The 16,128-nt window shown below is 39.9% G+C and overlaps 1 protein-coding gene across 1 annotated transcript in view; it reads left to right on the forward strand.

Moving 5' to 3' along the window:
* AFF2 (ALF transcription elongation factor 2) overlaps window positions 1-7,832 on the forward strand; it is a 301,401-nt gene extending 293,569 nt beyond the window's left edge. Inside the window, exons 20-21 of the mRNA XM_063313787.1 lie at window positions 4,005-4,219; window positions 7,488-7,832. Of these exons, the coding sequence (XP_063169857.1) occupies window positions 4,005-4,219; window positions 7,488-7,609 (337 nt within the window). The 3' untranslated portion in view covers window positions 7,610-7,832. The remainder of the gene's footprint in view (window positions 1-4,004; window positions 4,220-7,487) is intronic.
* Window positions 7,833-16,128: the final 8,296 nt, after the last annotated feature.

Below are 16,128 nucleotides of genomic sequence, written 5' to 3' on the forward strand. Positions count from 1 at the left end.
TTACTTGTTAGATTAAGTTTAATGTTCCGTGGGTTGACGCTTGACAAGCAGAACAAGAAAAAGCTTTATATGGATTGATAGATCCCATATTCTTCATCAACTGGCTTCTTAAAGCCAAATGAGAACCATAAAGGGAGATATTAATTGGTTAGGAAGGACCATGCCATTCCAGGATAGCAAAGAAAAGTTTAAGATCAAGGATAATGGCTGTTTCTTCCCACCAACAATGATTTCTTCAGTAATAAAAAGCCAACAGTTATTTAATTGATATATGATAAGTGTTGTTAATAAACCGGAGGCATTATGGCACTAAGTACAAGAAGTTTTTCACCCTGTTATCTGCTATAATTCAGTGTAAAGTTAGCTGGTTTCAACTCTAAAGCCGGATTGTATTAGTCAGATACATCATTGGATCTTGCACACCCTGTGCATGCCACCTGCACTTATTATCACGCAGACCACACACCTTGTGATCACCCAGGCTGAACACAGCCTATCTACCATGAAGAGCTTGCCCCCAAGAGAGTTTGAGTCCATAAAAAACAGGAGGCATTGTCACAACAAAATCATCCATCATGCAGGGCAGATGCTGATGTAGACAGAGAGGAGAGCAAAGGTATAGTATGAAGGGCAATTTGTTTTCCATCCTTGATGGCTTTCCCTTGAACTCTGTGCAAAGGGATGACTCTTGGGGAGCAGGTGATAAGAAATAACCTGCTCCATCAGAACCCTTGAGATAACGTGGATCTGGTGCAAAGCAATGTTGTGCATTAACCAAGATGTTTTGCCTCCTAAAGTGGAACTCAGCTCTTCTTCAGAATGGAGCTGACATGTTCAAAAGTTTCACGTTCACTGTTGGGACAGGCAAGATTTTTTCCCCATTTTTCACACTCAGGGATAACCTGTTGAAGGCCGCCAAGTATGTCACACAGAAGCAAGTGGTGGGCGTGACCAGTACCAAATAGAGATGGGGTCAGCCATTCGCTTTCTTTTTCTTCCAAGCAGCAGGCTTCTTCCAGAAGTCTGAACTGCTTGTCTACAGACAGGGATTGATATTATCGTGAGGACTCTACAATGCCCACTCTTCAACTGAGAGCTTGGAAGCTGCCTCCTTTACATGGTGCACAATCAAAAACAGAGGACTTTATCTGATTCCTATTTAATCATTGATTCTTTTTCCTAGGGAAATGGGAATTCTAATTCTGTGAGGGCAAGGCTAATAGATCTTTAGTTTAGAACACCAATACTCAGAACTATTGTGTGGGAAGCTGGAGGGGGGGAACTACACCAAATGAAATGCTGTATCAAACGGATAAATCAGTAAATAAGCCTGAAGTCACATCTACCATATATGGATTCCTGGGATCTTGACCAGCTTCAAATGCTTATTAAAAAATATTAATTGTGTCACTGAAGTCTTTCTTGAATGTCAAATTCTGCTAGGGGCAGCTGTGCCATAGTACTCTAAACTGGCAGATGTTTTCCTAATTGTTGGTGTTAGAATTAAAAGAAAATCCATGTGGGGGGATTAGTGAGCCCCAAGTAGGTACCTTAAAAGACAGCTTCAGAGAAAACACTGTCGAGGTGAATTGGTGCCAGAGAGAAACAACGTCCTAAGGATTCCTCCAGAAATCTATGATTAATCCTCTAGCAGGTGCCTCCTACCACCCAGGAAGGAGGATTAAGAACAGTTTATAGGGAAAGAGACAAACTGCTACAGTGAATTTAATTTTTCTCCCACAAATGCTTTGCTTAGTCAACAATGCAGGCAGTTTCTTAAGAGTGGGTAGGAAGATCACAACACTTTCAGGATCCCTTGTTCTTCTGTTTTCCTGTTCCTCCTCAGAAAATTTGTAATTGCACTTGTTCATCTAGCAAAATCATTCTGAAATCTATCTGTTCTATCAAATGTTTCTCCTGCAAAGTGGTGGAGCTTTTAGTTATATCCCCACAAGAATTCAGGGCTGAGAAGTAGAGAAGGGGCAAAGGTCACTTAGTTACCTGGCTAAAGGTAGCCTTGAACCACGGTCTCCCCAGTCATGGACTAATACCATACTCACTACACCATACTGTCTTTCTTGTGACTTGTGACAAGTAGCCTTATTCTTCGTGAATGCATCTTATCCCCATCTCAGCTGGTGGAAGTCACATCAAGTTGTGGTAGCAGCTGCAGTGGTAAAGTAGCATCTGTCCACAAATGTGGTAGATGGAAGACAGATCCCACCAACAACCGCCACATGGTCAATAGTGGATAGAAGTAAAAGAGATTTACTAACAGGCCCCAAACTAACAGGAATATTTTTAACGCTCTGCTGAATGGACAAATTCTTAGAGAGCAATTTCTAGCTGAGAAGGGACAGATTAAACACCTTCTCCACCCATGTTATGATACTGGAAGATTCATGTTTGCTTTACAGAAGACAAAAGGCTACATGCTTAGCATGAACATTTGACCTTCAATGTCCTGCTGTTATTCATCACCATCATCACCATCATCTGGCATTAATCCTATTAGATTTCACATCAACTTTCAGAAGTAGGCTATTGCATTACTTTTTTTAATATTAGCAAGAGACAGATGCTAACTATTCAGTCTGAAAAAAATAAAATGAAATGGCTGACAGAAACGCACGCATCACAATATCCAGCAGATTAATTGTCAAGCACAATGGAATGATGTTAATAAAATATGCAAATTAGATACAGCCTTTGGGCTCATGATTGGCTTCCATAGGGAATCTTGGGATCTGAGAACATATTGCATAGCTGGATTCTTTTTTAATTTAGCAGTCTGAAAATAATCTTCACAGCATGAAGGGAAATTTGAAAGACTTTAAGGGGGAAAAAAACTTGAATCATTTTCATTTGCCCAAGTTCAGTTCAGTGTTTATTAGTCAACCAACCGTACAAAGTAAACAAATCCTACTGAAGACAGCAGTTAATCAAAGTTTTCTCTTTGGAACATTGCCCTAAATCACCTTGGGGTGCCACTGTGAGATTTGGGTCTAGAAGATAGCCCTAAATTTATGGCAGTTGCATATTTACTTGTTTAAAATGTGTTGAGGCCATCTTTTAAAGTGAACATCTCTCCCATGCACTCCTCTGGGTTCAGTTACCATTCATTTGGCTGTACAAATAACCATCTGAGTAAGAAGAATGCCGTCTCCATAAATGTATTGAAGGAGACCCACTTAATCAAGATGGCATACCAAGATCTTAGCACTTTGTTTGTTTCAGCCTCCTCCTGATGTGTCCTAATGAGAGTGCTAAGAATTCCCAGGGGATTCTGGAAACATGTTTTCAACTATCTGTCGGAGATTCCTCGCCTCTTCCTCTCCCAAGAGGGAGACAGTGAAAAAACTGGCTTAAAGTTGGACAGTGGTTCATCATCCATGTCCAGAGATGAGGGAAATCAGGTCAAATGTGTGCTTCAACATAGTTGCATTTTCTTTTCTCTGACTTTTGGTTTCATGCGGCAATGCTAAGACAGAAGTAGGGGGGTCCACCAGCATGCCTGCACACGTATGCACAAATTCGTCAGCAGCATGCATACAGATCCATGCTGCTGTTAAATATTCTTCAATCCAGCACACTCTCCAGATCAGCTGGGTGACTGGTATATTGCACAGCCTCTTCTCCGACTTTTCCATTGTCCCTCCCCTTCAAATTTTTAGAAACTAGGATGCTAATCAAACATCGGAAGGAATCCCTCTTCCATCTTTCTGTTGTTAAAACCTTGGCCATTTAAACAAGCACTTGGGGATTAAGTATACAATAATTCAAAACCTAGGAAGGGTGTGGCAGAGATATGATTTTGTGAAGATTAGAATGGGATGGTGGTTCATGGCTTTATTATACAGTAATGTTGTTTCTGGTCTATTATATGTTTTGGTGTACTTATAGACGGCTTAGATTTGTTGGATAGAATCAGCTAGATTAGGCCTGTTTCTCAACAACAGGTGGAATAGAAATCGAATCAACCTGTCTCTTTCCCTTTTTCCCAGGAGCACAGAAACGCCATCCCCTCTGTCTCTGAGCCCCTCGCCCATCAGCAATCTTGGAAATACCGCAAGCACCACAGGGTCCTCTTCCGTGGGGACCGTCACCATCCCCCAGCGTATCCACCACATGGCTGCCAGCCACGTCAACATCACCAACAACGTCTTGCGGAGCTACGAACAATGGGACATGGCCGACAAGCTGACAAAAGAAAACAAAGGTTTATTCCCCCACCCTCTTTTATCCCCTCTGCTTTCTCTGCTTTCAGGTCTGATGAGGTTACATTAATAATGATTAGACACTGCATCTCTTATCTGTCAGGTTAAAGGACAGGCTGGTTTACTGATTTGCTCTGTTGCTGTTTCTGGTGGGGGTTATTCTTCACCAAAGTGAAGAATGATCAGTGGATGGGAAGACCCAGAACGTTTATACATTTTTCTTTCTGTTTAAATAGACTAATGTTTTGAAGCATATCAGTCAGGGCTCCAAGTTTGAAGAGGATTGGAGAAGAGGGAGAGGAACAGGGGAGAAAATATGGCTGTGCTGTTTTCTTGGCAAAACCCATGAGTGGGCATTAGCATTCTGCAGTCTGGATGCCATTTTTAATTCCCAGAATTCCTGAAAGGTCAATCTGAAGTCCTGTAGGAACATTAAATGACAATAAAATCCAGTTGCCAAGTTGGAAGGACAAAAGATTTAGTTTGGGGTCTGAGGTAGGTGGTGGGTCTTCCCAAGAGTTGAACCCCTTAGTTGTCTTATAATGCCAAATACTGAGGTTAGACCTGTCCCACAGATAAGTTGTGGTTGTTTTTTTTTAAACAGAACAGCCCTACCTTTCTTTCCATTTCTATCCCATTTAAGGATAGAACAGTTTGTGGCTAAGAATCTATCCCTCAGATCTTTCCAAGTTCTAAATAACAAGCATTCAGCCCAGTTGGCAAATGGATCAAGTGCCAAATGCTTCGGAGAAGTGGTTCAGCAGAGATGAACTAACTCATGATTTTTCCCCCAAACAGTTGCAATTTTCATATGTGAATTGATCCCGCCGATCTGTTCCACTTCCATACGAATTTTAAGTCAGCAACATTTGCATTCCTGCCTTCTCCTTCTTAGATAGTGCTTGCCATTCTGCTTCAGGGACAAGAAGAACTTAACACTGCTTCAACATGCTTTATTTATTTTATTTATTTTTCAAATTTCTACCACCGCCCATCTCTCCCAAAAAGGGGACTGGGCGGTTTACAATAAATTCAAAATTAAAAACATATAAATTACAATACAATAAAATAATAAATAAAGATAAAATAGGTATAAAATCCAAACGGTGAAGATCTTATTAGTTGGGGAGAGATCTATGGCACTAGCCACCCCCAAGAAGAACTGGTGGCCCTCCCACCCCAAGCGAGGTGGTGGTTTTAATCATTCTAATTTCAATCAATTAGAATGATTAAAACATCCACATGTTTTAATCGTTCTAATTGATTAACCAACCAAATCAAAGGCCTGAGCAGGGGAAGGCAAATGACTGAAGCAGCATTGCCAAGACACAACCCAAGCTATGTGTTGGGAAGTTACTCCCATGAACAAAAGGGCCAGACCTTGTGTTGTGACAGCATGATGCTGCTTTCATCATTTTGATGAAACTGTGTGATCCACTGGATGCCTTTGAACCTAATGCTGCATCCCAGAAAAATACGTCTAATTTTATTGCAGTCCATGAACAGTCACACCAGAGAACAATAGCGCTCTCTTGCATATTTCACAGTAAGGAACAAGTTGAAGAAAATATATTGAAGAATCTTCAGTGCAGTTTGGACCCAAAACAAGTGCGGAATTTTAAGAACCACTGGGTAGCATTTGAACAAAAGAGAAGACTGTTTAGAGCCAGGAGGGAAAAAAAATTGGAAAGCTCTAAAAAAATTCTTTAACCATTTTAAGGAATGTTTTTAAATGGAAGTTTTTATCCACTGAGAGCCATTTCAGGTTCAGCTTTTTTTTCACATGACACAACAAAACAGGACAACTCAAATGAAAGGTGTTTATGTTGAGATCACAAATATTTTGACCTTAGGTTTGCCAAGAGTCTGTGACTCATCTCATGGATTCAAATTAAAGCAAATTAAATTTTTCACTGTTGTTGGTTTCTACAAGAGAGGCTGAACAGGGCATGGATGGTCAGTAAGAAAATAACATGAAGCCATCTGCCTTCAATTTCTCGTTTGCATTTGACAAAAGGAAAACCAGAATTCCATCTCTGCAAAATGTATGAGGAGGTGATTTTTCTAAAAGACCTAAGTTTGTTGCATTCTTTATGTACTAATTAATTTTTTATTTACTACAGCAAAACAGAAAAGGAGGATTAGAAGACAGAGAAAGCAAAACTGGCTGGCTTAAGAAAGGGCATAACTCACAAATAAAAACAAATAAAAATAATACTTTCCAAATAAAGACAAATCAAAAGCATACTTTACAAATAAAACACATTATTGCACATTCTTAAGAAAACAAGCAAAAGAAAGCAAGAGATTATCTCATGATTAGTTCTGTGGATTCGTTAAATGGTTCTACTTGGAATTGAGTCAGAAGAGCTGAGGTGTTTAAAAAGCAGAAAGAAAACCTACTTAGCTATTATTGTTCCTAAAGCTAAATGTAGGGTGAATGAGTTGCCAAAATTCCAGTTTGCATCTTAATTTTTAAAAAAACTTTCGAAGCATTATATTCCCTTTTGTTGAGGAAATAACCCCGTTTCATGACTCCTTAAAGGTGTATCCCACTCATTCTGCAAAGGATGACTCAAAGTGGATGTTTTGCCTGGATTTTGGGGTAGCTCTGCTTTTGATTGTTCCTTCAGCTCTCACTAGCTGCCAAACAAAGTAATGTGTATATTTCATTAAAAAAAAAAACAATATGTTTTATGCCTATTGTTGTCTCTATCCATAAAGAGGATGAAGAAGGAAGTTCAGACCAACTTCACTGGTCCAGGAGCCATTTTCTAATAGCACCCATTCCTCAAAAAATCAGTCTTACACTGCCAAAATAGGAAGCTAATTTGCAGAGCCAGTTTGTTATTCCCAGCAAGAGATCAATTTCTCCATAACCACCAGGGAAAATCGAAGTGAATATTTGTAGCTCAGGGTTGAACTGTGGAGTCCCTGGTGCTCTCTGAGCCTTGTTGTTTTCTTGCAGACGTTTCATTGCCAGACTGGGCAACACCTTCAGTGCAAAGAGGGAGAGGGCCTTGCTCTCAGTTTATATACCGTGGCTTGCCCTTCTTGTGTTGGCAGGGGTGTTGCTCTCTCCTTGAGCTGTTGTTTGCTGCTTGGTTAATTGCCTGAGTTAATAGTTCCTTGATTAGGGTGTATAAATATTAGAAGAAGCAGAAAATTGGGACCATAGAAAACTAACCAATACATTCTATGCCACTTGCTTTGAGAATGTACTGGCACCCTGCAGACAGGCAGAAAATAACACTTCTCCCTGTCTTTCAGAGTTCTTCATAGACCTGGACTTGGTGATGGGTCCATTGACACAACACAGCAGTATGACCAACCTGGTCCGTTACATTCGTCAAGGACTCCATTGGCTTCGCACTGAAGCGCACTTGTTGTAGTGATGGCCATCCCACCTGTCACAACTCCATCCCGTTACCTTCATCGGCACACAGGTGATCACCGATGGAAAGCCACTTCCTCTTGGAACTGTATTCATAGAGTTTAATTTTGTTACATTCTCTCTTTCTGTCTTATACAAAACACAAAATACTCTGTCAGAAGTGGAATTGCCATAAATGGAAAATATAGCTTCCAAGCAGGGTATGTGTTCCTACTGTTGAATCAGTGTGGATTATTTTCTTTGCCCTGGATCTCCTAAATCCTGCCAATCTTGCCATCTGTAACATGCTTTATACAGAATGGTCATTCCCTGCAGTATTGCACTTTGATCAAGATATATATTTGGGGGGAAAGGCTTAAATTTTTGAGGGCCCCTTTCCAAAAGCTGTCACCCCTGCCAATTAATGCAGAGAAATTCTGTCTTTCCAACACAACACTGCCCTTCTGATACAAACCATCCTGTTCTCTGCTTAGTCCTAACTTGTTACTAGAGAAGAGGTAATTGTTACAATTGCAGAAGTGTGGTTCTTAACAACTGTAACTTCAAGCATTTTCATGCTGCTGTACACACTGATACACACATACACATGAACACATTGAAATACCCTAAAATCACAAAAGACTTTGGGAGATTTCTAAGTAAACTATAACGTTTTGAAATTCCATTTTGTTGACCTACGTTTTTGACAGAACAGCACAATGCCCTTTTTAAATCTATTTCACCACCATGGAAGTCTGCATATGTCTTTTAAATGAAAATGTATCCAATAGTTCATGCTGTAGGACTCATCCAGACATCTCCAATCTGAGAAATTAAGGATGAGATGGTTTTGTTATTCTAAATGTGTGGGGCATCTCCACCAATCTATGTATGTAGATTCTACCATGGTACAGTGAAACCTCATTTAATTGAACCATTTGTGGGAAAAGGATGTCCGTTATTCTTGAATGTCCATTAAATGCAACAGTAATTACCATGGCAATGTACAGTATGTCATGATGGAAATGATGCCGGTTGTCTGAAGATGTCATTATATGAATGGAGCTATATCATTACCCAAATGACATAAATTGACCCACATTATACTATTTGCATCATTTGCATAATGATGTCGTTATTGCACAAAGATACATTGAAACAGCATCATCTAGACTTCTTGGGATGTGATGGACTTGTCTGCTCTTTCAGGGGGATGTCTAGATGGGAAATCTGGTTGTTTGCATCCAGACTCCGCTAAACAGGAGTTTGTTAAAGCAAGGTTTCACTGTACCAATTGGTTCTCATCTGTGTTGGCCTCATGTCCAAGCCTACTATGATGGCTCAATATAATCATTGTGTGTGATGACTCCATTCCCAGGGCATCCTGGAGAGGGGGTTTTCTTCATTCCCTATTGCAGGGCTTCTGGGACGTGCTTCCTCCTTTCAAACATGTCCTTCCTCATGGGCTGCAGTTTGTGTGATGCTTCGCTCAGATTGGTGTTAATGAAGTCCTGTAGGCACAAACAGGAGTGTGATATCCGCAAGAGGGCAATGGCTTTAACAGGACCACCATGTCACAGAACAGGCACAGGAGCTTTCAAATCCTTCAGAACCCTTCATCAAGCAAGACATTACAAAAAATGCAGGGGATGGAAAAGAAGCCAGGAAATTCAAGAATTAAGTTTCTTGCCTCCTTCTGTTAACTTTCTGCAGACAGAGATTCTTTGGTGACAGCGGCAGATGGAGAGCTGTGAGATTAAGGGTTTTCCCAGTAGTGGAGGGTGATATATATTGAATAAATAATAAATAACCATCATCCCTTCCCAACCACAGCTCATCAAACTGGATGCCACACAGCAATTGATATCCCTATCAGTGGCTTTTAAGCAGGATTCACCAGTTGTCTGCTCCTACCTTTGTTTTCAATGCTAGAACTAAAGCCTGGGATATAGGAAGGAAGACATGATTAAAATCCCCTAAACAGCTGCAGGGTGTATTTCTTTTATCACAAAAAAAGAAACCAAAACACTAGGGATAAGGGGAAGAAAGCCTTTAAGATCGGAGTCAGCTTCTATTACAGACTGCCTTGAACTTCAAAATATTTTTTTCTAAAAACAATAAATAAGCCTTTGTAAGCCTTAGAGACTTGTCTTATAATTTAATTTAGAAGCCTTATAAATCTGGACCAGTGCCATATCAGTTTAGAACAGCTATGATCCTGTACGTGCTTACCTGTGAGTAAACCTCCTTGAATTCAGTAGAGCTTTATTTTAAGTAGACCACTCTCCATTAATTCCTTTTCCTAACTGGTTTTAAACTGGATATTGGCTAACGTCATTTTGATTTTGATTTTTTTTTGGTAAACAGCACAGGTCCTCCACAATAAAATTTGTACGAAGGAATAAACTTAAGGAACAAACATAAGGAAAGTCCTACTATGTTAACAGTTTAACTGTAAATGTCATGGGGGGGTGGGGGGAATAAACCACAAAAAGTATCAGTCATATAACAATGTAAATACCATTCTGTGTCATTATCTCTCCAAAATACTATTTCATTCGTATTAGATAATTGAGAGGAGAATCATTTGTAGCTATATTCCCTTATATAATCCTATAATTTCAGAAACTAACATATCAATGGCTCACATTGCTGGGACATTTGCGGGGAATGGCTTTGTATCCATGTGCCAAGATTTTTAACAACTGAGTCCAAATCCAGTTTTAAAGGTTGACTTGATGGCAGTCAACAATTCACATTACTTTTTTTTAAAAAAGAGATCAAAATCTTAAAACACTTTATTCCACACTATACGGCTATACTTCTAAATTAGAAAGCACCCCAGGCAACATTTGGCTGATCTGCAGAGATTATTGCCAGAACTTGATTATCTCAACCAGGTTAGAAAGATTCTGCATGCAAGGATAAATTCCCACCAAGAGTTTCTTTGGAACTCATGGCTCGGGATACGATGAGAAGGACAGAGAAATCCAGCAGCTGCTGGTGCTTCCTTTACTGGCTTCAGTCTGGAGATCTTCTTTGCTTGCATGTTCTTAAGCTTCCATATTGGAGGCTGAACATATAGGGAATCCATTCCATTTCCCTGCTGATTCCAGGAATCTCTTCAGGAGTTGCTGTATATCTCTGACTAGGACCTTACAGTCCTGCGAGAGCTTTGGACCAGTCTTGTTTGTTCTTCTGGAAGTTAGTCATCTTGACTTGGAATCCCAGATTTAGCCAACTGCAATTGGTAACTCTGAAGAAAACTATTATTCTGGAACTCAGAGGCCTTTTGTTGCCATTCTTGTATATTAGGTGATCTGAAGAAGTCAAAGTAACCAGAGGTGTTCCACTCTCTTTGTTCAGATTTTGCCAATTGATTCTGACTAGGCTCTTTGATCCAATTAAACACATTGGCCTTCCTTATTAGAAACCGTAGCCCACAGTTTACTTGACAATGCGTATTTATAAGCTGAATCATTATCAGACAAGAACATACCACTCAACACAAGTCTGGTGTTGGTTTTCTTCCCTGTAATTGTAGAAAATGAATTCCTATCTACAAATCTAGTCTTCTTTTCATGTCTGTTGTGTAGGCAGATTGGGGGATCCTATCTATATTTAATATTTTCAGATCTTTAAATATGGATTTGCATATGTCTTGATTGCTTTGTGCCCTAGATGTTTTTACAGGAAGAGTACCTAGATAGGAAGTATGAGATCATGCTTACTTGTCCTCAGCCTCATACATTCATTTGTCATAATCTGTGAAATACTCTATCGAGCTGAAAAGCACATATGACAGGTTTTTGCACATTGTTAAGTAGCCTATCTGTTCAAAACCATTAGTGGTGTTCATGGAACTTGTTCCTCAAGCTAGAAGAATATGCATGGATGGGACTTTCAGTACCAACTTCTTCTCTCCCTAATGCAGATTCACGATAAAATTCGGGGAATCCTCAAAGGTAGATAAAGGTGTGGTTTACTCTGGGGGGAAAAATCCATAATGTCATCTGCAGTGATAGAGAAGTTCTGCTTGTGGTGCTATAACTGTAGTAGCTACTCACACAACTGAGTGATGCTTTGATCAAACAAGACAGAAGCAAGTCAAAGTGCATTACCAAGTTGGGTTTTTCATACAGCTAATAAAGGATGAACATTATTAAATAGGTGCCCCAAAGTCCTCAATATATTTTCATGTTAATTTTACTGAAATGTAATCTCATTTAGCTTCTGTTCTGACTCCACCACCTACCTTTTAGGCATCGCCTCTGACCCCTGCACTCAGGAGCCCTCAAAAGAAAAGTAAGGCCTGGTCTAAGGCTCAATGGGTTTAAATAATCCTAAAGCCACAGAGAACTGCACTGCTAGGTCTTTAAGAGTTTGCTACACTATATTTGCAGAGTTAAGTGGACTCTAGTAAATGAGTTTGGAGCTGTATAAGCTCCAGTGCCCATCCCTTTCCTATATTTAGAAAGTCCCCTAAACAGCTTTTCTGAAATTATTCAAATCTTTACTTATTTCCATGCCTGGGTCCTTTATTTTCCCAAGGTGGAATGCCGGGAGGTGCTTGAACGATTTCCATTGGACACTTTTTCTGTGGCTGGTTAGATTCCCCAATCTACTTTCTAAGAAAGGAAGGAAATAGCAATAAAGGGGAGAGATGCCCTTACACTCTTTCTTCTTATCCTTCCCTAGTTCCATATTATACTCATGAGAGCTTTCTTCTGTGTCTGTGTGATGTGCCCCAACAACACGCAATAAGGCAACCATCTTCCTACCCAGATGTCTTAAGGGGAGTCATGAGACCTGTATGTTACAAGGTCAAAACAGAGACAAGAAAACTTAGGGAAAAACAGTAAGTCTAACTCCCTGACCTTTCCCAGTTTGTTTCTGCATTTTTGGAAAAGGGAATTTATTATTGATGGCTTAAACATTTTTATAATTCAGACGTACATAGTGAAGTGTTAACAGCCATGATTTCAAGGGGAACATCTGGCAAAATACTCCTTGTTTGGGATTGTTCATCATGTTTGTCTCAGGAGAGCCATATCTAAAATTATGGTCATCTAGTCAATGTCTGGCATTCGGCATTCAGTGGGACTGTTATGTGTGACTGGGAGTCTGTGTGTAGTTTCTCTAATAGAGGACCAGTAGCCAAAAGTAAAACAAAGTCATCCGCTTTCCTCCCCACATCTCATTGGCTTAGTTCAGATTTCATATCAAATCATGGACAGAAGTTTGGTATGACACATGAGTTCTTTAGCAACACTAGGCCAAGGGTGTAGAAATCCAGGCATCCACTAGATGGCAGCAGAGTCTGCAATTGCTAAGTTTCCATCTGGATCATTGCAGCCCAAATCTCATAGCTTAGAATTGGCCAATTTCCATTACTTCAAAAATCTGAAAACATGGTTCAAAATCAGTTTGCAAATATTGAGTTGGGCTAACCTGATTGGGATTTAGCTACTATGATATATTAATAAGTATCTGTTTTGTAACTGGAGACATTTTAATCTGTGTTGGGTTTGCATTTATGTTTTTGAGATGTCAGCCATTGGGACCTTCTCTCAAGGTGGAAGTATAAAAATATGACAGATAAATAAATATGATGTCTCTTATGACCGACTAATCAAAGCTGTTGCTTTGTGCTAGATTTCAACATTGAGCACAGAGAAACAAAAACAGACCACAACAGCTGTAAAGCATAATTTGAATTATTTCCAAACCAAATCATTGTTTTGATTCTAAACCATGTTAGGACAACCCAGGGCTTGGTGTGGGGTGTGAACTGAGCATTTAACATTATTTAAATGTAATGCAAAAAATAATGTTTTAGTATGTAGACACATGAGATTGGATTTCCCTCTCCCATTTCTTCTGGTCTGGGTATTAAAGAAGAAATTAGAATTTCTCACTTCTACTTTTAAGAAGCAGCAATGTATTATTATGACCAAAAGGGATAAACCATGCATGATGCAATTTACTGAAGCAAGCATCTTCAAACCACCTTTTATACAGTGTGCTTGCTTCTCTAAGCCTCATTTCGGATCAACCACAGCCTCCAGTTCAGGGCAGGGAAATTATCTGGGATTAAGTGGAAAAGAACAGGGAAAAAAATCCCATCTCCTCTTCACACCCCCTGAAGGGGATGTGAAGGAAGGAGGTCCATCAAAACCAGGCCTTCCTTTCTGTGCCAGATACGGAAAGCTTTTAAACACCCAAGAACTGAGGTCTATTAAAAGGAAGAAAGTTGGCCACCTTGAAATCTACTCTGACTTCTGTTGAAAGTTCCCGTTCATCTTATTGAAAGCCTCATTGGGAAAACTGACCAAGGTTACAAGTTTGAATTATTGCCCTGTTAAAGCAAGTGGATTTCAGCCCCATACCTTTTTCGTTGAGTGAATGGCATTTTCCGTCAATTGTGGGAGTGTAAATCAGTCACGGTAATATAGCACCGGCTCTGAAGGTTTGCCAATAAATGTCTCTGGGGGAGAAAAATAAGGCAAGAATGGCAATTTCCCCCTTTTTGCTAGCTGTATCTCAGCGAAGCTAAATGCCCAAAGCTTTATTAGTGTGCAAAATGTTTGTCTATAGACCATGTCAATTAAATTGGGGGTTCTTCATGAAATAAATAATTGGTGGCCAAGAAATAGCATCAAAGGACTTGGCAAAGTTGGCCACCAGCCAGAGTTTCAAAAAGATAGACTAAGAAATCAGAATAATGTGGCAACTTCCACATCAGAGTGGAATGCAAGATAGTTTTAAGGCTGGATGCACACACATGCGAACCTTGAAATTTACACAGACTAAGCCAGAGCTTCTTAATCTGCTTTGTTTCATTAAGAGGCCTTGTAATTCAAAAGCTGCCTTGGGTGCCCTGCAAGTAAAAACGGCAGGAAATAAATGGGAGTACTTAAGAAAGAAAAGCTTATGGGCTGTCTTTTAGAAACAGAAGTTACTCTGATCCAAAGGAGCGGACCTGCCCAACAGGGATTGTGGTTTCTTGAAGACCAACACATTCATTCTTGCAAAGGTTTCTTAGAAATGTAGTCCCCATTTCTGTGTATCTGATGAAGTAGGCTGTGATCTAGCAAGTTTTTATGGGATAATAATATTTATTTTAAGGGCAAGAGGCAAATATGGCTCCCTCTTCATATACTGCGCTCATGCAGCTTAATATCTCTGCTTAATGACTTGTCCCTCAACAGTTTCCAGCTAAATATATAACTGCGTGGTTGAACAGAATTTTTGAAGGCTTCTTTGCAGAGGTTCTGGGCAACACTTTGGTTCAGAGACTCCACTCAATGGCTATCTGACTGAAACTCTGAGTCAAGTCAACTTTCCAAATCATATCACCCCTAATAATTAAGAGCTATTGCTTTTTTATTATTTTTTTTCCCAAATAGCACTAGGTGGGATCATAGGAATTAGACTGAGGTTTAACCCTTTGCTGTCTGCCTGCAGTCCAGGTCTAAATGACCTTTCTTTTAAATCAGTTGGTTTCCCAAATAGCAACAACTATTTGCCAGGCCGGTCCAGCCACTGTTTGATGGGCTTTCCTCTTTCCTGTTTTCCAGCGATTCAGGTTCTGGGCAAAGTAGATGCTTTATTTTATTTTGGAATGAGAAAGAAAAAACTGGGATGAGTTTTAAGACGGATGGTTTCCTTGTATGCCATTTGACTCCCTGTGGATCAAGGCCTAACGTTGCAGAATAATTGATGTATGTGTGCAAACTTGCCATTATTTACCATCAACCCCATGACAACTAACTCAATAAGGAGAGGTTCAAATCTCTCCCATTGGCCAAGTCCCCTCCCCATTTCAAGGGGATTTTTCACCAATGACCTATTTATATTTAAAATTTGGAGTTCTGCTGCATTCACATTCTGAGGGAAATATTTAGGGCTTCACATGAGGTCATTTTGGTTTGTAAACAAGGTCTGTGACTGATCGTTACATGTGAACCAGCCAGTAGCATCCACATCAAGTGTCAAAACAAACAAGATGGTGGTTGTGGCACCACAACAGAAGATGACAACTGCCATTTTGCCTGATTTGACACTTCGCCTTCATGGATGCTGCCAGAACCAACCTACCATGGCTTGTTCTTCAAACCACAGCTTAATCTAGTCACTGATTTGACAATGGCTTTTCTTGCAAGCATCAGATCCATGGGGCACGCTCCTGAGTTGTTGTGTTCATATATATATTCATATATATATTCTCCTCTCAATAAATCTAAACATAGCATATTTGACATCAGAATTCATGTCATAAACGGGGGGGAGGGGATGGTTTGAAAATATTCCTGTGCAGAACCACACCTTTACAAAAAGAGAAAAGTTTTGTAACAAGCTTGTAATGTGATGAATTCTGAGAAGCAGTAATCATCCAGGATTGCTGTCCCCTACACTTTTGAGCCCTGACATCGACCAAACATCAGATAGGTCAGCTCTGGGGAAATGCTGTTCACTTTAGACTGACTTTAGGAGGAGAGTTCATTCAGTTAGACCAGTGTTTTTCAACCTTGGCAA

This window comes from Candoia aspera, chromosome 12 (genome assembly GCF_035149785.1).
Source record: "Candoia aspera isolate rCanAsp1 chromosome 12, rCanAsp1.hap2, whole genome shotgun sequence".
Lineage (NCBI taxonomy): Eukaryota > Metazoa > Chordata > Lepidosauria > Squamata > Boidae > Candoia > Candoia aspera.